The following is a 24,045-nucleotide window of genomic DNA, read 5'->3' as shown; positions in this document are numbered from 1 at the left end:
CACTTATTAGGAGGAAAGCAGTATTATGTGAATTTGTTCTTTATTCTTTCTAAATCCAAAGATTGCTTTGGACAAACCCCCTTCCTCCTTCTCTTCTGAATTCCTGGGAAAAAAGCTATTAGCCTGCAGAAAATAATCAAAGTTGCTGTACGTTGCAATAATTAGAAATTTGAAGCCAGGAGAGTTAATTATTTCAGGCAGATTTTAGTTGTTGCCAAATAAAATGTTTGAGAATCTTATCCTGACAGTCTCTGAGTTAATTTTCAGCACTGTAGTTGCATTCACTCTTTTTCTCCACCCTCAACAGGATCATGCGGATTTACGAAGCCATTTCTTCACAGTTGGTATGAAGCTGGAGGCAGTGGATATGAGCGAGCCCTTTAATATCTGTCCTGCATCAGTGACTAAGGTGAGCCCCCCTGAAAAGGGGATTAAACAAGTGGTTCAACCTCAAAGTCAGGCCTCTGCAATGTTTTTTTGCGCATGGAGAGGCAGAAGGGCCCATCTAGCAGACACAAACATAGATTTACTACTTCACAGTCTGGTACTATTTCTAGTTTGGCTAGAGATTCTTTGAGGAGTCTAGGGTAAATCCCATCAGACGGCTTATGTAGAAAGTGGGGAGGGTGAGACAGCTCCTTCCCATCTTACTGGGATGAGGCAGAGGTGTTGAAGGTAATCATGTCTTTGAGCTTGGAGAAAGGATCAAAACCCAATATTGCATCATGGATTCCTATCACCTCTAGGATCAAATATAAAAAATCCCATGGCATTCAGAGTCTTTATGCTTGTAGATAAGGGTCACATATTATCACCTGTATTAACTTGTTTGTTACCTGATAATGGCTTGGATGGTTTCCTTTATTTTATGTGATTTGGGTACCCCCACCAAACTGCTGCCTTGATTCTTGATCATGGTGTGGAGTTGACCATGTGTTCTTAGAGGCTATTGCCAGCAAGTCCTGGCAGAGCCTACCAGTTTGGAAGGGCTTCAAGTAGGGGCCTAGCAACTGACTGTCAGTCTGTCGCCTGAGGAACAGCCTAGCTAAATTTGGATAGACTCATCAACATATTGGCTGCAGGGTGATGAATTTTTCAGCCACAACAAATCTCAAAGACCTGTCTGCTAAGGCATATGGGGGTTGGGATGTGTGTTAATGTAGTCAGTACCCACTGAGACAAAGTTATTGAACCTTGAGGTATCGAAGCAAGAAATATTTCAGATAATTGCCCTCTGGTCATTTTAACTAGGCCCCTGGCTCTAAAGTTCATATATTAACCTTTTCTTCTCCAGGAGTTTTTTGCTTTCTAATAGCAATAGTAGCTTTTTAGGAGCCACTAATCCTTTCCATCTGTCTCCTTTCAGTTTTTAAGTTCCCAGATCCTACAAATATTGTAAAGGATAGACCTTTTTTTTTTGGTGGGGGGGAGGGGAAGGAAGGAGAGACATGATTCAAAATTTAGAAATTAAATAGTATTAAGGAATGCTAATCCAAGAGCCAAGGTATATAGATTAAAAAAAACAACAACACCCAGACTTCCCTCCTTCATATCCTAGACCACTTCACCATCTGGAGGCCTTCATACTGTGTTGCTTTTAGGGTTAGCATATTTCTTTCCAAATACTGAAGAATGATAGTTTGTTGGAGCCTGGCCAGTCTCTCTTCTTTCCAGCAACAGTTGACACAGTATTGCCAGCTGTAGGTTTATTTGTATTATTTATCAAGTTGTCTTAAAAGATGACTATTTTTGCAATGTCACCTTCACCTGAAGTTTAAAGAATAACAAAATGGGAGTACAGCTTTTAGGGTTAGCTTGGTAGCATCAAAGATTTCTACCTCTGCCCCACTTTTTTAGGCTTAGAGTTCATTATTATGTATCAAGTATGGAGAGTAAAAATGGAAGTGACATTCTAATTTTAATTGGTATAACATTGTGTCAGTACATGTTTCTGAATCCTTTTTTATTCCCAATCTAGTTGGAAATATTTCTTTGGGGGGGTTTTACTTGTGGGAATATTTTTCTTTATTAATCAGTTCTTTTTGGAACTAGTTTCCCCTAATATTTTAATTGTTTTCTTTATCATTCCATTCCTTTGTATCAAAGATAAAAAAAGTCATCCTACTTAACATTTTGCCCCTCTCATAATCATACTTCTAAAACATCTTGCAGTGCACAGAATTATTATGAGTAATTATCATGTGTTTATTCAAGATTCATCTTTCAGTACAGAAGTACTATAAATTGCCAGAATTTTCTTATATATCAGGAGTATTACAAGTATACATTTCCCCTTAGCTTTAGGAAATGTTTTAGAATATTGCCCTCTAATATTGCATAAACCATGTTTTTATGACTACTGTAATTTCAATTCCTTTTTTTTTGTCCAAGGCTATTATTTTTAGGAAAATTGTTTAAAAGGAAAAAAAATAACAGTGTAATGAATAGAGGCAAATGCAGACAGGCATGAACTGAAACTCGTCATAAAGCACCCAGCCAGAGCATTAAAGGGAGCATATCCTTGTGGTCTAAATAACATCATCGTGGTATAGTAGAAATAACACTGGAATCCTGGCTTGTCATCCTGACTCTACTACCAACAGTCTATGTGACCTTGGACTAGGCACTTATTCTCTCTAGGCCTCAGTTTTCTTATCTGGAAAATAAGTTGTAACATGCACTGGAAGAAAGGAAATGGGCTAGTTGACCTTTTGAGAACGAACTCTCAGTAACTGTAAAATTCTAGTGGCATTGCTTAGGCAATCGAATTGTTTTTGTTACATTTATTTTTACTGATACTACCTGAAGACTACCACAGAAGTGACGGACTAGTCAGTTGATCCGCAAAGGTATTGTGTAAAGGAAGGTTCTAAGAAGCATGCCCTCGTCAGCAAGGTGACTTTTGCAGTTCAGAATCAGAGGTCTTTGCTCACTGCCCTTCTGACAAGCTGGGGAAAGTTTACTGCTAACCTTTTGGCCTTCTTTTCTCTTAATCTTTCATTCTTTCCAGCATTGGGATAGCTCGGCTGTGTGACCCTTTTGTCCTGCTTCTATGCATTGCCCTTGTCTCTTTCTTTTCATTTCACTATTCCTTTTTTCCCCCTTACCCTTTTTCTATTGGTCTTTCCCGATGGCTGGCCCCCATGGCTGGAATCCTTGCCTTTGCCTCCCGGCTACCTTGGCTACCTCCAAGACTTAGCTTAACTTCCACCTTCTACTAGATGCCTTTCCCAGTTCCTCCACTGATGGTGTCTTCCTCTGAGATTAATTCCACTTTGCCCTATGTTATATACATAAGTGTAGTTGTGCTTTTGTCTGCCTCTCGACAGTGGGAGCTCCATGTGGCATGTGGCTGGGGGTTTCAGTTCTTTCTGTCCTTGGAATTTAGCATGGTGTTTGGCACATACATAGTAATGCTTATTGGCTGACCAAGTGACAAATCTTTCTATGTCAATCTTGGTTTTCCTTCAGGTCGCTTCTAAGTGAGCTGCTTCTATGTTTTTCTTAATTTTCCCTATTCTCCCCCTGCCTTCCCCCAGTTCTGATATGTGTGTGTATGTGTGTGTACACATACACATACATATATGATTGTCCATTTAATTTCTTTTTCTTTATATACCTTTATAAAGATTATCAGGTGCTTTTAAAGCTTTTCTTTGAAAAAAAGTCATAATGACCATCTCTACTTTTTTGATAACTAGACTGATTCATTGACCTCCATGGAAGATAATTTCTGATTAAACTATCTCATCAAAGACATTCATTGTCTGCCTGTGCATAGAAATGTGCCAGTATTTAGTGTCTAAGGGAATCAGTAACATAAGACTAACATTCGGCTTCCTTTGTTTACCTTTAGGTTTTTAACAATCATTATTTGCAAGTGACTATTGATGACTTGAGACCAGAAGCTAAAAAAATCTCAATGCTGTGCCATGCTGATTCCTTAGGGATTTTACCTGTACAGTGGTGCCTTAAAAATGGAGTCAACCTCACACCACCCAAGGGTTTGTATTCATTGAGATCCTGCTTTGATTTGGGGTGTGGTGGGTGGTTTGATTTTTGTTTTGTCTAATCCACATTGAAATAATGCCTTTGTTTATGTGAATAATGACTGAACAGGAACTGTTTTTGCAGAATTTTGTAGAAGTCTTGTAGAATTAAATTCAGGGAAGCCTTAAGAGAGGTGTTATTTGTCCTTCTTTCTTGAGGGGGCCAATGACAGCAGGAAGGACATGTCATGACTTCCAGGTGAATTGGATTTAAGTGAGAAAGTCACCAGTGTCACTCTGGCCTATAGAACCATTTGGGCCCAGTGGCATGATATAGATCAGAATGACTGTTAACCCCCAGATATCTTGTGGTATCAAAATTTATCTTCCCTTGGGCAGAGTAACCACAGCTGAGGGTTTCCCTATGTGGACAGAGGGAGTGGAGAGAAAAGAGGGAAGGAAGGATTAAATGAACTGTTTTGAATCACTTTTATTGCAAGAAAATGTTACTTTTTTTGTGTCTCTATTTTGCATTTCTCTTTCTTGGTTAAATAAATTCTCAGTTGCTTTTGGAAGTAGATCAAAACAGTTAATTCAGTCTTTCCTTTGCACATTTGAAGACAGCTCTCATATCCCACCTAAATGTTTCTCTTGCCTAAAAATAACCAGAGGAAGTTAGCTAGGCATAGAAGAGGTAGAATCTCATTTTGTCAAATATTCTGTTAATTAGATCAGGGGAGAAGAAAATCTATGGTCATTTTGCTCAGGATAGGCATATGATTTCTGAGGCTTCTAGACCTGGAAGGTATATGGCCGGAATGGCCACTTTTTCTTCTGTCCCTCTCCATCACAATGGTAATGGTTTAGCTTTGGGAATTCATTGGATTTGGGCATTAATTTCAAAGTGAATCCATGATTGTTGGCAATAGATCCTTCCTGATTTTCCATTCCTCCTGCTGTTACCTTAGACTAGGTTCTCTTATTAAAACACTTGGAATTTTGAATGTCTCTGGTTCACCTTCATGACTCCAGGCCTTTCCTCCTACCATTCATCTTGCAGATCACTGCTGGACTGTTTCTCCTGTTATCACATTTTTTATCCCTCTCTCTCCTTTCTTATGGCACTGTAGTACCATATGTAATGTGAATGTAACCCTGGGTTCTTGAAGACAAGCTTAGGTAGATTCTGCTGTGCTGAAAAGTCAAATCAGCAAGCATTAATAGCATGCTTATTATGTGCCAGGCTCTGTACTAAATGCTGGGGGTACAAAGAAAGACAAAAGATAGTCCTTGCTTTCAAAGAGCTCATGGTCTGGTTGGGGTGACAGGTACAAACAATGATGGACAAAGAATTGGTAGGAAAAATTGGAGCTAATCTCAGAGGGAAGGCACAAAAATTAAAGGCAACTGGGAAAGGCTTCCTGTAGAAGGTGGGATTTTAGCTGATTTTTTGAAGAAAACCAGATTGCAGATGTGGCGAGCATTGTAGGCACAGTGAAAATGCATAGTCAGGAGGTGGATGTCTTGTGGGGGGAACAGTAAGGATGTGAGTGTCCCTGGGTCAGAGGGCATGTGGAAGAAAGGCTTTGAATATATTCCTGCAATAGATAAGTCCCTTTTTCTTATGACCAATTTAGTTAAGAATAGAGATGCTTGTATCACCAAGCATGCCACTTGGTGATGAATTCTTTGGCCCCATGAAACAAAAAATTTAAACTAGCTTTCAGTCCTGTGTAATTACTACAGTTCATGAGCCCCTCTGGGGATCTATAGTTGATGGCAGCAGAGTAGATAGAAAGTAGATAGATAGTAGATGCTAAGGATATTGCAGATTTTGATGGTCTATAAAGATTCACAAAAATTTTTATACCAAACTTTTTTCACCATCAAGGACAGTAGTCTCATGCTTTGACTCTGTTTTCAAATGACTTGAAGAGAACAAAAACAAGGAAACAGCTGGAATATAAATGTTTGTAGAGGAGATCTGTACAGGGTGTGATGACACAGATGTAAGGAACTGAAGGATTGATTCCTAAATTGTGATTTAGGGATTGATTCACAAAAAAGAAAGGTGGAGACCAAAGCTGTAAAAAAAAAAAGTCTTGGACCTTATTGTTACTTTTTTTTAAAAGACTATTGAAAGAATATCAAAAGGGATAGCTAGGTGGTAATAGATAAAGCACTGGCCCTAGAGTCAAGAGAATCTGAGTTCAAATTCAGCCTTAGATACTTAATAGCTGTCTCTTAATAGACAGGGGAAAGAGAGAGAGAGAGTGAGTTTGTGTGTATGCATGCATATATGCATATATAAATATATTTAAATCACTTAATTTGGAGTAAAGCATGACTGAAAAAAATCTTGCAGTAACATGTCTCCCACTTAAAAACTTCAAGGAATTGTCAACTCATTCTCATGGGAGGTTAAAAGATGGGTAGCAAATGGTGACTAGAATGTGAACCCAGGTTCTGTAACTCTCTCCCTGGTGTGTTTTTGTTATTGTTAGTGCTGTTTTTGTGCCCGCCATAGTGTTTACTGCAGTGCTGAATGCATAGTACATACTGAATCAATATTTTATCTTTGGAATAATTTGAGTGCTCTCCAAGATATAGGTAACAAAATTATGGAGCTGTCTGATGTCACTTTATTTTGGTAGTGAGGAAATGGATGATCTGTTTTCTCCCCTTTGGACCTGTGCCAATCAGAGCTGCATCCTGATCAATCAGTCTTAGCTGCAGCCACTGTGGTTTAACAGGCTCCCCTGACTGCTTATTGCAAATCTTAATAGTTCTGAAGTTTTCCTCCCATGCTTTTTTTTTTAATTCTACAGGGTTTTAAACACATTTTCTGACTTCAGTTAAGCCTTGTTACTTCTTGTTCTGTCTTTGTTGATTAATGAGGGTAATTGACCCCTGTCTCTTTATAATACAATCCAAAGCAATTTGTTTTTATATAGCAGTTCTCCAGGAGCTGTCACAAAACTGCTTTACAAAAAGAGCTCATTATCAAGCCTAGAGGAAGAGGAATTTAAAGAGATGAAGTGACTTGGGGTCCCTTGGGGAGAAAGGAGAAGTCTAAGCAGGTGGTGTAGCAGCACAAGGAAACGACATTGTTCCTGGGGCATGGTAATGAGCCGCCAGTGCTGGGAGTGAGGGACTGGACCAAATAATCACTAGAGGTTCCTTCCAACTTGAATAATTCCATTACTGAGACTTCCCGATGAAGGAGGCATCATAGGATTCTAGGCAAAAGGGATAGAAGAGAAACCTAGCTTTTTACAGTTCAGTTCAGTAGTAATAAAAAAAAAAAACAAGACACTTATTAAGCACCATGGTTCTGGGTTAAAATTAGAAAGTTCCTTTTTTCAGTGAGTGTACAAGGGAGATACAACATGTTCATTGATGGAAGGGAAGAGAAATTGGTTCTTAGAAAAGGTAGTTGTTTTCAGAGATTTCAGATTACATCTAATTTTGGGAATAAATGCACCCAAGGAAAAATAGGTAAAACTAGGTTGGATTGCTTGAAGGCCCATGGGAAGATTATTATTTTAAGAACTGAGTTATTATTGTGAATCATGTTGTGTCCAAATGTGTTGGGGGTGGGAGAATAGGTACTTAACTCCCATACTTTTCTGGAAGCCCAGGCAAAGAGGTGTGGAAGTTAAAGGTCCGTAAGAGAGAACCAGGGAGGATAACAGTAACCAGATCCAAATAACTCCAGATATGGATAGGACAGTCATGGCAGAAATAAAGCAAGGAGTCAATGTCCAAAAACAAAGGCGATTCAGAGAATAAGAAAACTGGGGTTAAGAAAATAGTCAGGAGGACCTGAGTTCAAATCCAGCCTCAGACACTAGCTGTGTGACCTTGGGCAAATCACTTAACCCCAATTGACTTCCAAAAAATAGAAAAAAGAAAGAAAGGTGACCTAGCTGGATTCAAGATGGGGACTCTCTTAATTTTTCTAGACAATTTATATGCTCAGATTTTCATTTTTCTATAGGCCATTTATTCTCTGCACAAACAGCACTTATTTCCTGGGGGCTTCACAATCCTTCCCAGCAGCCACTGAACCTGAATTAAAATGCTTCTTATCTAAAGTTAGCTATAATTGGTCTGTTAAGACACTAAGCCTGTCAGTTTTAAAGATCTTTTGTGTTTAAGGCATTTCTCATACTTTGCCTTTTAGGGATGTTAACAAATACTGTAATTATTTGTTGGTGTTTGTTTTGTTTTAGTTTATTTTTTTTGTCGCCATCAAATTTATAGACTCTTTCATCTCTAGAAAATGGCTTCTCCAGATGAAATACTTTTTCCTCCTCTTGAAACAAGGAAGATGGACACTGTGGCTGTAGAATGTTGTTTATGTTGGCATCTTGTATGTACTGGCTAATAATGATTGTTATGTGTGTTGGTTTTGCTTTATCATATACATATATGTATATATATATAATTTAGAAAAAAATTTTTTCTTTTGCTGGGAATGTGTGTGATGTTGGTATGGGGGTTGGGAGATATTGGTAGATATCTGTGGTGTAAGAACAAAAGCCACCAATTTGACTTTAAAAATAAAGATGGATTCTCTCTGTTATATATGTTTTAAGAATTCATAACTGTCATCATCCTTGAAGCCAAAGAAATAAATGATTTCTTAACCAGAAGATCCCAGGGAACTATAATAGTAACTCACATTTCTGTACATTACACACTGACCTTAGAGGATTATAGTGTGGAAGTATGCTAGGCTGGAATGGCCTTTTATCCATCTTTCTTTTTTTCTCATGAAGAGAGAAGGGAATGAACCCTACACAAAGGAAAAAGCAAATGTTCTGCTAAGTCAGGCAAAGGAAATCCATTTATCATTTTAGAATGATAGAACATTAGGCCCACAAGGATCCTTCAGAGCATTGGTTATCTGAACTTCCTGTTTTATAGATGAGGAAATTAAAGCTAAGAAAGTTTAATTGTCCAAGATCATACAGCTAGTTAGTGGCAGATCTAAGACTTAGACCTAGATCTTCTCACTTCCAGAACAGTGTTTTTTTTCTATCCCACAATGCTACCACCTCAACTTGAGCCACTTCCTCTGTTTTTTGTGCTTTTTCTTTGGAGGACAATTGGGGTTGTGACTTGCCCAAGGTCACACGGCTAGTATTTGTGTCAAGTGTCTGAGGCCGGATTTGAACTCAGGTCCTCCTGACTCCAGGGCCAGTGCTCTATTCACTACGCCACCTAACTGCCCTTTCCTCTGTTTTGGTAAACATAAGTGTTTTGACTTGAGAAGGCTATCTCCAAAGCCAGATGATTATAGAAGCTCACAAAGAAATCAATACAACCTTTAAAAAACAACAACAACCAAGAAAACTTATATTGGTGGAAGGAAGAAGGGTTTGGTCTTTTTAAGAAGCCAGATTGTAAAATGGAAGAACCAATCAACGAGAGAGAGACAGAGACAGAGAGAGAGAAGCCCCAAGTGAGGCAGCTGAGACCCAGCTGTAAATGGAAGGGCTAGATTTTCCTTTGGGAAGGCCAGAGATACCTGTAAAGGTATCAGTCTATGTACCACCTGGATCAAGAGGAAAAACAGGGTAATAAGAGAGGTTAAAGGAGTTAACCTTTTCTCTATTAACTTGGGATAGTTTGGAGGGTTTAGCAGTTAAATGGTTACAAATACACTTTGGGGTTTGAATTTTGACCTTTATTTTAACCAGGGAATTACTGCTTTTAAAGGAAAAAGACGGTGATGTGTTCTAACTTCTTAATTTTTTTCTTTTAAGAAAAATTTTAAGTTAATGGACTATGCACCAGATAGCAGTTTCTCTCAGCTATTCATTCTTAAATAAGGCTGTCCATTGAACCAATGCTACCGCAAATATAGGGATTATTATGTGATCTCGAGGGCAGTCAACGTACCCTCTTTCTATATTTATAGTCTTCTTACAACTTTCTCCCCAACACTTACTCTCTGATTCAGGGACACCAGCCTCTTGAACAAGACCTTCTGTCTCTCAGCTCTGGCCTAGAAAAGACCTCCCTCACTTAAAGCCTTCCCTAACTCCTCTTAACAACATTGCCTTTCCTCTTTTAATTATTTCATATTTATCCTTCATAGAGCTTGCTTTATATATATTTGTTTGCATGCTGTCTCCTCCATTAGATTGTAAACTCCTTGAGGGTGAGGATTTTCTTTTACCTCTTTTTACCTGACACATAGTAGGTGCTTAATAAATGTTTATTATTTGATTGGAATTAATCTCCCTATCAGGGCTAGTTTTGTGTCTCTTGGCCTTTTGGCAATGAAAGTGCCACCAAACCACCTGACTGTCTCTACTTAGGTCTAATAGGTACTATTTTTTTTTTTAATCTCTCTTGTGCCATACAGGTTATGCTGGCCAGGACTTTGACTGGGCAGATTATCAGAAACAACATGGTGCCGAGGCCGCACCTCATTTCTGTTTCAGAAACGTAAGTGTGTTATTTGTTAACTGTGAATTAAAGAAGACCGTTGTCCAGTGTTAGCGCTCTTTTCCCTGGTTGACATATTATTTTCTTTTTCCTCTCTCACTGCATGTATTAAAATTTGAAGGATTATCTTTTGTGTATAAATATCCTGAATGTCAGTGCTCCCGTTAAGGCCTTGTGAATCTGTAGGTCTGTTTATGAGTCTTGCTATAGAGCCACAATAATGTACAAGGACATGATAGATCGTTATGTTGTCATATCATAGAAACTTTGGAGTTTTTGAATCAAGTTCCTGACCTAGTTGCCTGTGATCCTTAAATGCTGTCCTTGGAGTATTAAAAATAACTGAAGTCTGTCACCCCCAAAGTACATTCTTAAAACATGTCCTTAAGATCTCCTTCAACATGTGTATGTGCTTTAGTCTGAGGGTATTCAAAGACCTTTAATTGGCTTATTCCTTTATGTTCTGTCCTTAACTAGCTTATTCAGAGCGGCCACCTTTTTCAAGTGGATCTTATTGGTCTAGTCATTGGGGTTTTATGACACATAAAGTAACCATAATTACATATGAGAACACCTTATTTTACACACAGTGATTGCCTGCCTTCAGCAGTTTGTAGCAGTTATTTCTTTTGACTTCATAGTATTAATGGGGAAGAATCTAGATCTTTCAGTGAGAGCTAGAAAGGGACTTGGGAGTCCTCTGGTTCAGCCAATCTCCTTCTTTTGCAAATAGCAAAACAAGGTCCACCCCTTCTCCCAAATCTGAGTGACTTGCCTGAGGTCACAAAAAGTAAATAGCAGGGCCAAAATTGAAATCCAGGTCCCCCGATTCCAAGAAGGGGAGTAAACGTTTCTATAACACTTCTTATATGCCAGGCACTATGGCGAGTTTATTATTGTATTTTATCCTTATTTGATCCTTACACCAACTTTGAGAGGTAGGTGCTGTTATTATCCCCATTTTACAGTTGAGGAAACCAAGGCAAATAGACAGTAAGTGACTCACCCATGGATACACAGCTAATGTCCAGGGCTGCATTTTAATTCAAGTTCAGGACTCCCCTGTGCTCCCTTGCTGTCAGTGAGCTTCTCACTTAACTAAGCTGATACTGACCCTATTTATTCCCTGACTTCTTTCATCTCCCTTGTGGGGGCTTGTGGTCATTTTTCCCCCCACTGCTCACTGTTCAAAAAGACTATCAGCCATGTCTCACACAGAGCGCTTCAGAGATTGGGTTTCCCTACAGCACCTTTGTAAGGAGCCTGCTGTACATATTCTCCCCTTTTTTATAGGTGAAGAAAATTAGATTCTGTGAAATTAAGCGACATTACATAATTGAGGAGTATCTGAGGATTTACCCTTCTGGGGCTAAGAGTAGTGCTCTCTGTCTCTCTGTCCACTGAGTTCATCTCAGGGATCTGTGTCCTCAGACATCAATATCAACTGCGTGGTTCACATCCTTGAGGTTGTTGTAAAACATTATCAGATCCTAGCATTTATTCAGAGGGACCTTGACAATCACCTTTCTTTTTATAGATCAGAAAACTTATCAGAAATAAAGGAAACTTCATGTCTGTTAATATTAAAAAAATAAACCGTTATTAGTCGATAATACCTTATTATAGTAGCTTCTTAATAAATATTTGTTAAATCGAATTTAATATCTTTACCTCATTGGACCCTAGTTTCCTCAGCTGTTGAATTGAAGTTTTAGTGTATTTCAGATGTGGAATGAGTCAACGTTATGAGTTGGCAGCCAAAAAAGCTAATATGAATGTGAGAGGTAGGTGACAAATCCAGCATATTCTACACAGGTCAGACCATATCGATATTTATCAATATATCAATATTTAGTCAGGTAGCGTTTTAGGAAGAATATTGATAAACCTGATGTGTCCCAAGGAGTTAACAAATATTGGTTAAGCTCCTACTTTGTGCCAGGAGGTGTGGTAGGCATTGGGGACACAAAGAGGCAAAAGATAGTCACTGCCCTCAGGGAGCTTACAGCCTAAACGTGCCCAACAAATATGGTGGACAGTCATCATAGCATATGAGGATCGACTGAAGGAACTGGAGCTGATGGAAGGAAAGACTCCAAGTGATATAACATTTGCCTTCAAGTAGTTGAAGAGATGGTGGGTGATAATGGGATTGAATTTCCTCTGCTAGGCCCTTGAGGGCAGTCAATCAGAGAAGCATTCATTGAGTGCTTACAGTGTTCCAGGTACCCCTACTAAGCCCTTGGGCTACAAAGAGCAAGCAAAAACAGTTCCCTCCATCAAAGGGCTTGGCTTGCATTCTAATGGGGGAGACAACATATATAAATTAGTCCATGGAAGATAAACTAGGGGAGCAGGGTTCTTTTTGTGTCATAGACCCCTTTGGACCCCTTCTCAGAATAATGTTTCTAAATGTCTGAAATAAAACACGTGGGATTACAAAGAAAACAAACCAATTATGTCGAAATATATCAAAATGTTTTTTAAAAGTCCATGGACTCTTGGTCAAAAACCCCTGGCTCAGAGGGGAGGCATTAGCAGATGGAGGAGAGGGGAGAGAAGACCTCCTGGGAGGGAGGTGTTGAAGTGAGTCTTGAAGGAAGTTGGCTTAGAGGCAGAAGTGAGGAGGAGGAGGAAGAAGATAACAGGCCTGGGGGGCAGCCAGGACAAAGACACAGAGATGGGCACTGGACTGTCAGTAGGTCAGGATGACCATGCTGTAGAATGAGCCCAAAAGGAATACTCTCTTAAAGACTGGAAAAATAGGAAGGGGCTAAGTTGTAAAGACATTGAAAAAGCAAACAGGAGTTTGTATTTTATTTTAGAAGTAATCGGCTTCTAGTTTCTTCCATTGTACCCGAGGAACCATAGAGAATTCCCTGATATGTTTCTTCCTGTAATATTTTTCCTGCTAAGGGAGATGTTTCTTTATCAGCCTTTTTTGGGCTTAAAGAGAAAATTCTCAACATCTCTGCCTAATTTCTGTTTTGAGGAGCCAAGTATTATCCCTGAATTTAAATATTTTCTTAGTTCTCTCATTTTTGGAATCCTTTGTGTCTCTGTGTTTCTGTATCGGCCTCTGCTCCTCCTACTGTTTGTAAAGCTTTAAAATAGAGGGGCTCACACACGGCCCCCATCACCTGCCAGCTCTTGAACCTTGACGGATATTCTCCGAAGATGAAATCAGTTTTAATTATTTTGTTGTTGCTGTGTATTCATTAGCAGAAGGCTTATTACAAAAATGCTCGCCTTTGTTTTCTGGCTCTTGATTTATTTAATAGGCAGGATTATAATCTGCCTGTTGGCATATGCCTTGCATTAACTGGCAAGTTGTTGAATTTGTCAGCTCACTACAAGTGCCTTTTGATAGAATGCTTATTATAAATTCATTTTTTAATCACACATCTCCAGTGTGGCACAGCAGATCTCATGTGGAAGTGCAGGCATTGCCGCCATTTCCCTGGGGATGTTTAACAATCATAGGCAGTTATGAAATGGATCGACACAGCCAAATGCTTAGTAAAATAAACTCACAGGTAACTGTTCTGTTATTGATCCTTTACAAATTAGCCTCAAGCAGTGAGTTGTGTTGAACCAAAAGTAGGTTGTGCAGTTTTAGTTTCTCCCTGTTAACTACAGTAGAAAGCAGTGTAACTCGGTTACTAAGAGGGTTAGGAGGCAGCTGGTGAGGGAGGTATTTTGAAAGAAGCTCAGTGCCCTGTGTGTGGGTCAGTCAGACTTCACAAAGAATAATAATAGTAGGAAACCAATTGATTTGGGTGGAAATAGATGCAAATAACTTGCCATTCCACTTAGATAGAAATAGATTTGATTTTTTTCAGCTTAAAGACTATATTTGACTTTAATTGAATGACACACAGAGGTGTGTCACAAAGTGATGAGACTGATTTCACATAACAATTCCATATCATTACTCATAATGATATTGTGTGCATACAATGGAAGATAGGGCATATTTTTCTCAAATATCCTAATATTTATATAATTTATTGGGCTAAATATTCTTTGGGTAAACTTGTACATGCTGAAGTGGTGATAGGAGTTGTTAATATCAATCTAAGTGGAGCAAAAGAAAAATAGAATGGCATGAGATGAAGACAGCAACCCTGTTTCCAGATACTAATTTTATTTTGTGAATTATGTAGTTCTTCCTTTTTCTTATTTTGTTTGCTTGCTTTTTGATTACTGCCTTACTTATTAGTAGCCCTTCCTCTAAAGAGTCCCAATCCTGTTTAAGCTAAGAAAGTAAATATAGTCAGAGCTAATTAGTACTTGGGTAGAAAATTGCTTGGGGATACTAGATGCTGTATTTGCATGTGGCCAGATAGCTCAAGTTTTTGGGTTTTTTTTTTAGTACATAGCTAGATTAAAAAGGCTAGGGTCTTGGGTTCGAATCCCTATGGATAAATTCATTATGGATTGTTTCTGATTTATATAGATTTTTAAACTGTCACCTAAAGTCTCCAGAAACACTGTGTTTGTTGTCCACAAATGATACTAGCCAAAAGAGTATAGAAGGATCAGTGACATTATTCTGAATATAAAAGCAAAAGCAAATTTAAAAGTTCACTTACAGTGAGGTTAGTCATCTTTATGAAATCTCACTTAATTGTCTTCAAGTAGAATAGATTTCAGAAAGGAAGTTATGTTTCTCATTATCCGGTATTGTTTTTAAAGGTTAGTCCAGGAGTGACAATGAAATTGTTAATTAATGGTGAGTGCTTTTTAAATACATATCACTGTGCTAAGTGCTAAGAATACAAATATAGTTAAAGAGAAAGGTGGTTCTTGCCTTCAAAGATCTTATATTCTATGAGGGAAGATAATGTATTAAAGGGAGCTGAAGACCAGGGGGATTGGAGGTTCTGGAAGAGCTTCTGTTTTAGGAATTAGGGAGAAATTCATTGTTCAGAAAGGAGATCACAAGAGCAGAAGGATCTTCCAGGGTGAGAAGGCTGCTGAGTATGATGGAGAAAGATGTCCATAGAGTCAGGAGTGGATCTACAAGGGGAATGAACTTTGGGAATTAGGTGGAGATTTTATCCACAGATGCCCTCAGTATCTCCCATTAGCACACAGAATTGAGAGATGACCGTGCTCACAGACTAGAAAAAGAAAAATATCATTTGTATCTAGCCAATACTTCCAGTATCACCTGTAAGATCTGTCTACAATCTTTTTGAACCTTGATTCTGGAAAATCAAGTTAGACATTTGGGTTTCAGTACCATTTCTCATGGTTCTTATCTGACAAAGGGTGATGTGAAAATGACAGATTAGTTGGTGAAGGGTCATCATCCTTGTTTATGAATGAAATGCCATTCAGAATATTACATGTTATCATCAGATGATAATGAGATATCATGAGATGATAATGAGCAGTGTGATGTGATGAAGTAAGTAAGTGATTTCTAAGTCAAGAAAAACTGGGTTCATATCCTACCCCTGACATACCATGGATGAGTCACTTAAATGTCTCAGTGTCCTAGACGGTTTTTAAGACCACAAGTTAAGAAGGTGCCAAACTCTGTTCATAGAGGGAGATGCCTCCAGATGCTGGAGAAGTTATCTAGGTCCAGGCCCTGTCCTTATTCCTATCCTCAAATATTAAGCCAAGAAATTTGTTGTTCAGTAGTGTCCAACTCTTTATGACCCCCTTTGGGATTTTCTTGGCAAAGATACTGGAATGGTTTGCCATTTCCTTCTCCAATTCATTTTATAAATGAGGAAACTGAGGCAAGCAGGGTTAAGTGACTTGTTCAGAGTCACACAGCTAGTCAGTGTCAAAGGCCAAATTTGAACTCTGGGCCTCCTGACTCCAAGGCCAGCACTCTATCCACTGTGCCATGTAGCTGCTGCCAAGAAGGCTAGACCTACAAGAAGCTATAAAAGCTTTCTGGGGAGGGCAACTAAGTGGCGCAGTGAAAAGAGCACCGGCTCTGGAGTCAGGAGGACCTGAGTTCAAATGCAGCCTCAGACACTTGACACTTACCTAGTTGTATGACCTTGGGCAGGTCACTTAACCCCCATTTCCTTGCCTTCCCCCCTCTTAAAAAAAAAGCTTTCTGGGGATTTGCAGATACGTGGCAGGTCCCGCTCATGTGTGCCTTTTTAAAATGCCTTCCCAGGAATCTCTGGAAACCACTTAAACTCTATAATGACCTAAGAGCTACAAAGACCTATGGGCCTTGACACATGTTAAATGCTTAGTAAAGCAAACTCATAGGTAACTGCTTTGCTATTGATCCTTTATAAATTAGCTTCCAGCTGTGAGTTTTCCCCCCTGACAGGACATCCGATCAGTCCTAATGGATATTGGAAAGAAGGTGGAGGAATGATTCCATTCTTCCACTATTTTATTGGTGAGTGAAATGGAGCTGGATTGGATGAACTAACATAATGAAGAAACTATGAGTCAGAAGATGTGAGTGTGAATCCCAATTCTGCCGCTTAATTCTTGGACGAGTCACCTCTGGTCCCGAGTTTTCTCGTTTATAAAAGAAGGGGATTAGATAATCTCCAGTTCTCTTAATTGCTCTGGCATGCTGATGGTGGAATGAAAACTTACATTTTCTCTCTGCACAGTCTAATTACTTCATCTCACCATGGCTTAGTGCATATTGACTCAACATGCATGCTTGCTTCCTTTCAGACATCATTCAGCCGTGGTTTTACAAAGAACATGAAGCTTGAAGTTGTAAACCCCAGGAACCCAGGGGAACTCTGTGTGGCCTCTATCGTCAGTGTGAAGGGAAGGTTGATGTGGCTTCACTTGGAAGGTATGTACGTGTGACAAGAGCCTTTTAGACACTCAGAGCATCGTCCTGTGTGCATGTGAATTCAGCTCCTCTAGTAGTCTCTCCCCCAGCAACCCTGCCTTTGCTCTTCTTTTATGCAAATTATTCTTAAGTTATTCAATATTCTTAAGTAAGTGAAACTAATCAAATATAAATTCATTCTGAGCCTCTCTTCTTAACTAATAATTTCATGAAATGAGATGTTGGTGAGATAATTATGTTTGGAACACAGTGGTCTTTTTGCTTGTATGATCATAAAAGCTAATGCTACAATCAGATTAACATGAGTCACTAAAACTGGAATGGTGGGGCCTTATTATCTAGATAAAATATTTGCATGTTTGCATTATTTATTTGTTTGCATTATTTTTGCTTCATTATCTTTAGTAGATGCTTTGTTTTATATTTTCTAAAAGAATAGAATGGATCAGCTTTTGTCTCGGATGTATAATGAATGGGATTTTAGCTGGATTCTTCCATTGCTGCATAGATCACTCCTTATGTATGCTCTGTGTAGGGAAAGAAACACGATCAGTAGAGTTGGGAAGGTGAAGAATCGTATTCTCCAAAGAGTGAAACACTAATGAGATTTTGGATACCTTAGAGATAAATCTATAGTTTTCTGTTGCCACTTTTTCAGGAAGAAGTAATTAGAATGGATTTGAGCTTAAAAAAAAATCTCACCAACACTTTGTTTTTCTGTAACACCTAATATTGTTATTTCAGACGCTTAATAAGATAAGTATGTCTTACTGAAAAGAAAATGCAAAAAATTAGCTTGTGTCGGTATATTGGAATGATCTTGGCTCTCCGGACCTGTGGTTTTTATCTTAGAAGGCCTTAACATTGACATCTAAGCATAAAGTTTGGAAGCTCTTAGAGGTGTCTTTGGCTTTTCTCCCATCCCCTTTGGAGTCCCTGGAAAATAAGTCCAACAAAATCAAAGGTTCCTTGGTAGGTCTGTAGTCTTCTGAGACTCATTCCCAGCTCTATGGCATTTTACATTCTAATGTTGGTTTGGGAAAGGTGAAGAGTAACTGTTCTGGGCATTAACTTTTAAAAGGATTCTGTTTGTGTTGGCACCGTTAGTCCCCAAGAAATACTTTAAAATTCATTAACACTTACTTTTAATGATAGTTGTCATTGGGATTGTAATATTGACTTTTATACTCACGCAGTCAATATACTGCACTTTGAGGTCCAGTTGAATAATAGAATAATCCTCTAAAAGATCCAATTTCTCAAGTTAGTACATCTCAAAATGGCATGGTCTGTTAGGGTTAAACAGAAGAGAGAGATTGCATTTTGTTTTCATTACCACATTTAGGACTGAGTTGGCTATCCTTGGAGAAATAAGATTTTTCTTGTATTTCCAAAACACTGAATTTAATTTGCACTGGGATGAAACATGTATTCCAAGGCTTAAGGTTTGTTTACATTCTTTCTTTGAAAACAAAAATGGTAAAGTTGGAAGCCCATGTTTCATTATTATTTAACACATTATGTTTAAAATTCCTCTGCAGTCATTATTTATTTAGCAGCTTATATTTTCAGAGTGCTTTACAGCTGTTAATTAGTTAACAAACACAGCAGTAATAGTGTCCTGAATTTTATAGGTGGGAAGCTAACAGAGCCATTAAGATGTTCCTGGGATTCAGTTTCAAGCCTTTTGACACTGTATCTAATGCCTAGATTCTATAGCCTTCTGGATCTCAAGCTTTTATGAGAAACATCCAACATTTAATTTTTCAAGCAATAATCATCTTGTTCAGTCATCTTCTTTGGATGCTGTTGTACTTTGGAATATTTCATTTAGCGTTTGTTTATTCCTCACACTTTTGAAGTATGGTCACTGACCTGTAATTTGAAGTCTTATTAACATAGAATACTTATACTAGATTTGGAATGTAGAATGTCCAACTTCCTAGACCATATACAAGTATTTTAAAAAGAGTACTTTTGAATCTAGTATTCTAACCTATATTTGTTTTGTTTTTGGTTTTTTTTTTTTAGTAAATTGTATTTTCTTTTTCCTAATTATATGCAGATAGTTTTCAACATTCATTTTTTATAAAATTTTCAGTTCCAAATTTTTCTCCCTCCCCAAGATGGCAAGCAATCTGATATATTCTAACCTGTGTTTTTAAACCTTTAATATAATTATTTCAATGCAAATTTGGGTACAGGAAAAGATGACAAAAATTATGTTGAAAAATGTCTCAGGTAAAGGAAAAAAAAGAAGTCCAAAGGCTATTTGGAAGTCTCATGCTTTTGTGTCATGCACAGTTTTTTGCATGAGAGACAATGAAGGTGGTGAAGACATGATAATGTGATGTTATTGTGAAATAACATCACAAAAAGTAAAGTTCATTCTAGGCTAACTGAAAAGAAATGTCTGGCTAATTGATGTGGGAAGTTCTATCAGAATTAAGCATAGAAGCATACAATGCATGCAGCAGACGTTCAGCTCCTTTGACCAGGACAGTTATAATGGTTTCAGCCTGACATATTAAAATAAGCCGTCATTGCCAGAAAATGTAAGAAGTAAAAATATTGATCTTAACTACCAACAATTTCAGCAAAAACAAACAATAGTAAATCATTCATTGTAACAAGGAAGTACTAAGAGCCCCCAAACCATTATTAGTGATGAAAATACCAAAGAAAAAACCATAGCAGACGAGGCCAACACTGATTTAGAATACCAATATATCTGCAGAACTCTGCAGGGGAGTATTCAGAGCCATTCACTTATAAAATAGTTGAGGCAAGGATAACTCTTCAAAATACATGGTATAAAACCCAACTGTATACCACAGCATCATAGAATATTGGTAGATGTCCTCCTGTTAGGAGGATGATAGATAAACTTAAAAGAAATGGAACAAATGTTTTGCATACTATTGTTGTTAATACTGGAGGAACTTCTCCTTTAGGAAGTAGAAATGACTGTGAAGATAGCAAAAGTAGTTGGATCAGACCAAGTGTACACTGAAGAAGTCTGTAGACTCTTAGTCTCCAAAATGGGAGCCACAGCATGACCCCAAGGTATGATCTCTGCTGTGGTCTGCCAAACAGAGAGTGAGATGTTGACAATCACAAGTCTTCTCTCCAGCACAGCCATTCACCAGTTATTGGATAAGCACTCCCTCCATTCTGCCTTCTCTTGCCACTGTGCAAGCTCCCACCCTCCTACTTATTCCTATCAGATTTTGGCTTCTCGGGGCAGTTATAATCAAACGGTCTGGAACACCCATGTCAGTAGCTATTCTTGTGCCATTGGGAAGCTTTCCATCCCACAGCACACCTTTACTTTGCCCTAGATTCATTCATTGTAACAAGGAAGTTAGCTTCTCAGAGGAGTGACTGGTGAGTGAGAGCCCCTTCTACACCCCCTCCTCTTTTTTGTTTTACATGAGACAGAATGAGATGACCAAGCATGGATGGCTTATACTCTGTGCTGCAGATCTCATTATGTTATCTTTTCCCCCAAATGGTCCCCTGTTTCTGTTGAGGGCTCTCCCGTCACTTCCAGTGCCCCAACCTCAGTGCCATCCTCAACTCAGTTGTACATCATGTCTTTTCTGTGTTGTCCTTTTTCTCATATCTGTCCTTTTTCACCCACATAGTCAGCACCCTCATTAAAACCTTAATCACCTTTCCCGGTCTATTGAATAGTCTTCTAGTTGGTCTCCCCACTCCATCCATCTTTTACATACCTACCAAAGTGACTTCCCTAAAACACAGGTCTGACCATGTTCTCTCCAGTGACTTCCTCTTGGCTCCACTATCAAATGTAAACTCCTTTCTTTGGCATTTAAAGCCCTTCATAGCCTGCCCTTAACCTACCTTCCTAGCCTGATTATGAATTACCCCCATCCTGCACTCAGGAATTCCCGCTGATCTCTCTACTTTCTCAGACTCTTAGAGAAACACAACCAAAATAATCAAACATCAGTAGGAAATTAATGTATGTCAGTAGAAGCTCATAAAGAAATAGAATGAATTCATATTAAAGACTTTGTGAGGAGTTGAAATCAGTCCATTCACTTTTGTTTCTGCATTGTGCATGTGAATATATACAGAAAGACATGACTCCTGCTGAGAAGCTGTTATGTTTTCTGACTTTTAGGATCTGTTATTTGATTGTTATATTGTGTAATATTCAGTAAAAATAATTCTAAATATAAAAAAGAAATTAACATGCTAGGTTAGCTACATTGGTTAGATTAACTGAATATTCACTATCATTTATTATTTACAAATCTATAGGACATGCACAAAGTTTTTTGAAAATAAAGTATTCAATCACTTTGCTCTCATTGAAAAAAGTGTATAAAAAGTATTCTTAGAGAGTAAAAACGTTTATATAATTTAATAATATTTTTATTATTTCATCTTTATGTCATGTTTTAAAATGTCTATTTTTGCACACATTTTTACGTATCATTTAAAAATAAATATATATTGTTGGGGGTATGTGCTCAAAAATGTTTACAGATAAGAGGATGTAATTAGAAAAGTTTGTAGAACAGTGATATAGATCATTATTATATTGAAATATCAAGGGATCATTTTACAAGATCCTTCAAAGGAAAGATCCCAAAAGAATAGCAAAAAAATCACAGATGACATAATTACTTCTACTAGGGGATTGAGAATAAATCAATAACTATGTCCCCAAAATGCTTTTTTTTTCTCACACTTTTTAAAAACCACTGTAAAAATAGGAAAAATTTCAAAAAATGATAGAGAAGGTACATCGAAGAGTACCTTTGATGAAAATAAGAAAAGGGGAAAGGCAAGCTGTTATAAATAATTCTCTACAGCATTTTCTGTGTGTGCAAGTTGCATAACTGACTAAAATATGCAGCAAATACAAGATTCTATTGTGTGTTTGTTCATTACAGAAAAGCATTTGATTTGATAGAACAAAGCTCATCTTTAAAGGCTTTTATAAGAAGGGGTCTGTCATGCATATGTTAAAATCATACAGTATTCTTTGAGAAATATAGCCACAAAGATATCTTTGTTCAGTGACTCTGATGATTAATGTCAGTCAGTGTCTAAGACCAGGGAGATGTATAATCACCAAAGTTGTTTGCACCAGTCATGGAGGATGCCTTCAACAAGATCCAAATGGAAAAGAGATTCCATATCGATGGAGAGGTATTCCAGATGTTGCTGTTGGTATATGGTATTGTGCTCATTGGAATCAAACCCTCCTAGGGCCTCTTTTATTGAGATCCATGATTACTCAAAAGAGAGCTTTCTAATAGTCCAAACAGATACAATTAAATGAGTTAAAAAAATGTAGCTACTAATTATCCTGGGCTTGAACAACATGGTACAGTGGATAGAATGCAGGGCTTGAAGTCTGAAAGACTCATCTTCCCAAGTTCACATCCGGCCTCAGACACTGTGTGACCCTGGGCAAGTCAGTTAACCCTGTTTACCTCACTTTCCTCACCACACTTACCTCACATCTGTAAAATGAGGTGGAGAAGGGAATGGCAAACCACTCCAGTATCTTTGTCAAGAAATTGAAGTCTGAGACACAACTGAAATGACTGAACAATAGCAAATAATTATCTAGGTAAATTCATTTGTTTAGACCAGACACTAGATGGTTGTTCTAGAATTGAGTAGAAAGAGAGTGGACTGAATTTGGGGAAAAATGTAACAGATTTTTAACAATTTTAGTGCAAAACTGCATATATTCAACATCGTTCTTCCCTCCATGATGACATTATGTCTGTGAATCTTGAAATATCACAACCTCCAAAGAATCTAAGTCGTGGGCGACTCTAAAGGCAATAGGGGGATGTATGGTAGTTTTAGCATATTTCCCATAATGTCCTGTGCATATAGAATAAGGACTATATGTTATCAGAAAAGGAGATGGGTCAGCCCTGTGGTGAGAGGGAAGAACAACGTGACTGACAACATTGGTGCCACACTGTTACTATCCTTCTGTATGTAAAAGGGTGTAGAGGCTGTATTCCATAACATGCTGAAAAAAATTTTGTTGGAGTGTCTGTTGGAGAATGTTGACAAACCTCAGATAAGATTGATCTGCCCTGATGGAAGGGAAAACATGTCAGATGAGATCCCAGATTCATTCAATATAGGCTAAATCTAATTCTTTCTGAACGGTTTAAAGCAGCTGAAAAGCTTACAGAAAATCAGGCCTCTCACCCATCACTTAGAAAACAAAAATTCCTGCTGGTCTTTCCTTGATTGTTTGCCCTTGTTTAGCTTTTAATGTTTGAAGTGACAGATTAATCATACTTCTCATTAATCATAGTTTTACATTTATTACGTTTTCTTTTCTTAAGTCCAGGGTGGGGAGAGGGGGGAGCCAATGAAGGTTCATTCTGGTCACTTTATAACTGTTAAATTATTTTTATGATGGTGGTTTTTCTGATTATGGAGCATTGAAATCACACTTTAAAATTGCAAAGTGCTTGTCACTAATTATATTAGTTATTTTTATGCATTAAATTGATTTGAAGTATTTTTACCGAGTCGTTGATGGACCACTTTTAGATAATTAAAATGATCATTTTGGTATAATGGTTGACTCCTCTGAAGTTGCATATCCTTTCAAGGGCTCGTAAAGGAGCAGATGTTGGAGGGTGAGGAATGAATAACAGATCTGTGAGTGGGGTATTTTTATTTAGGTGCGTGTTTGGAAATGATTCCAGGCTCTTTCAGAAAAGCTTCTGACGGTCATCAAGAACGATTTGTGATGATGGGATTTGGTGTTTGGGAATG

The 24,045-nt window shown here is 38.0% G+C and overlaps 1 protein-coding gene across 1 annotated transcript in view; it reads left to right on the top strand.

Moving 5' to 3' along the window:
* Positions 1 to 24,045, top strand: part of LOC138175814 (scm-like with four MBT domains protein 2) — a 305,235-nt gene that overhangs the window by 199,178 nt on the left and 82,012 nt on the right. Inside the window, exons 8-11 of the mRNA XM_069106316.1 lie at positions 308 to 409; positions 3,857 to 4,004; positions 10,369 to 10,451; positions 17,124 to 17,250. Of these exons, the coding sequence (XP_068962417.1) occupies positions 308 to 409; positions 3,857 to 4,004; positions 10,369 to 10,451; positions 17,124 to 17,250 (460 nt within the window). The remainder of the gene's footprint in view (positions 1 to 307; positions 410 to 3,856; positions 4,005 to 10,368; positions 10,452 to 17,123; positions 17,251 to 24,045) is intronic.

The sequence above is a fragment of the Petaurus breviceps genome, unplaced genomic scaffold (assembly GCF_028583685.1).
Source record: "Petaurus breviceps papuanus isolate PSGF00001 unplaced genomic scaffold, PetGlider_PUasm1.0 79, whole genome shotgun sequence".
Lineage (NCBI taxonomy): Eukaryota > Metazoa > Chordata > Mammalia > Diprotodontia > Petauridae > Petaurus > Petaurus breviceps.
Note: the sequence above shows the minus strand (reverse complement) of the source record. Positions and strands in the feature narration are given on the sequence as shown.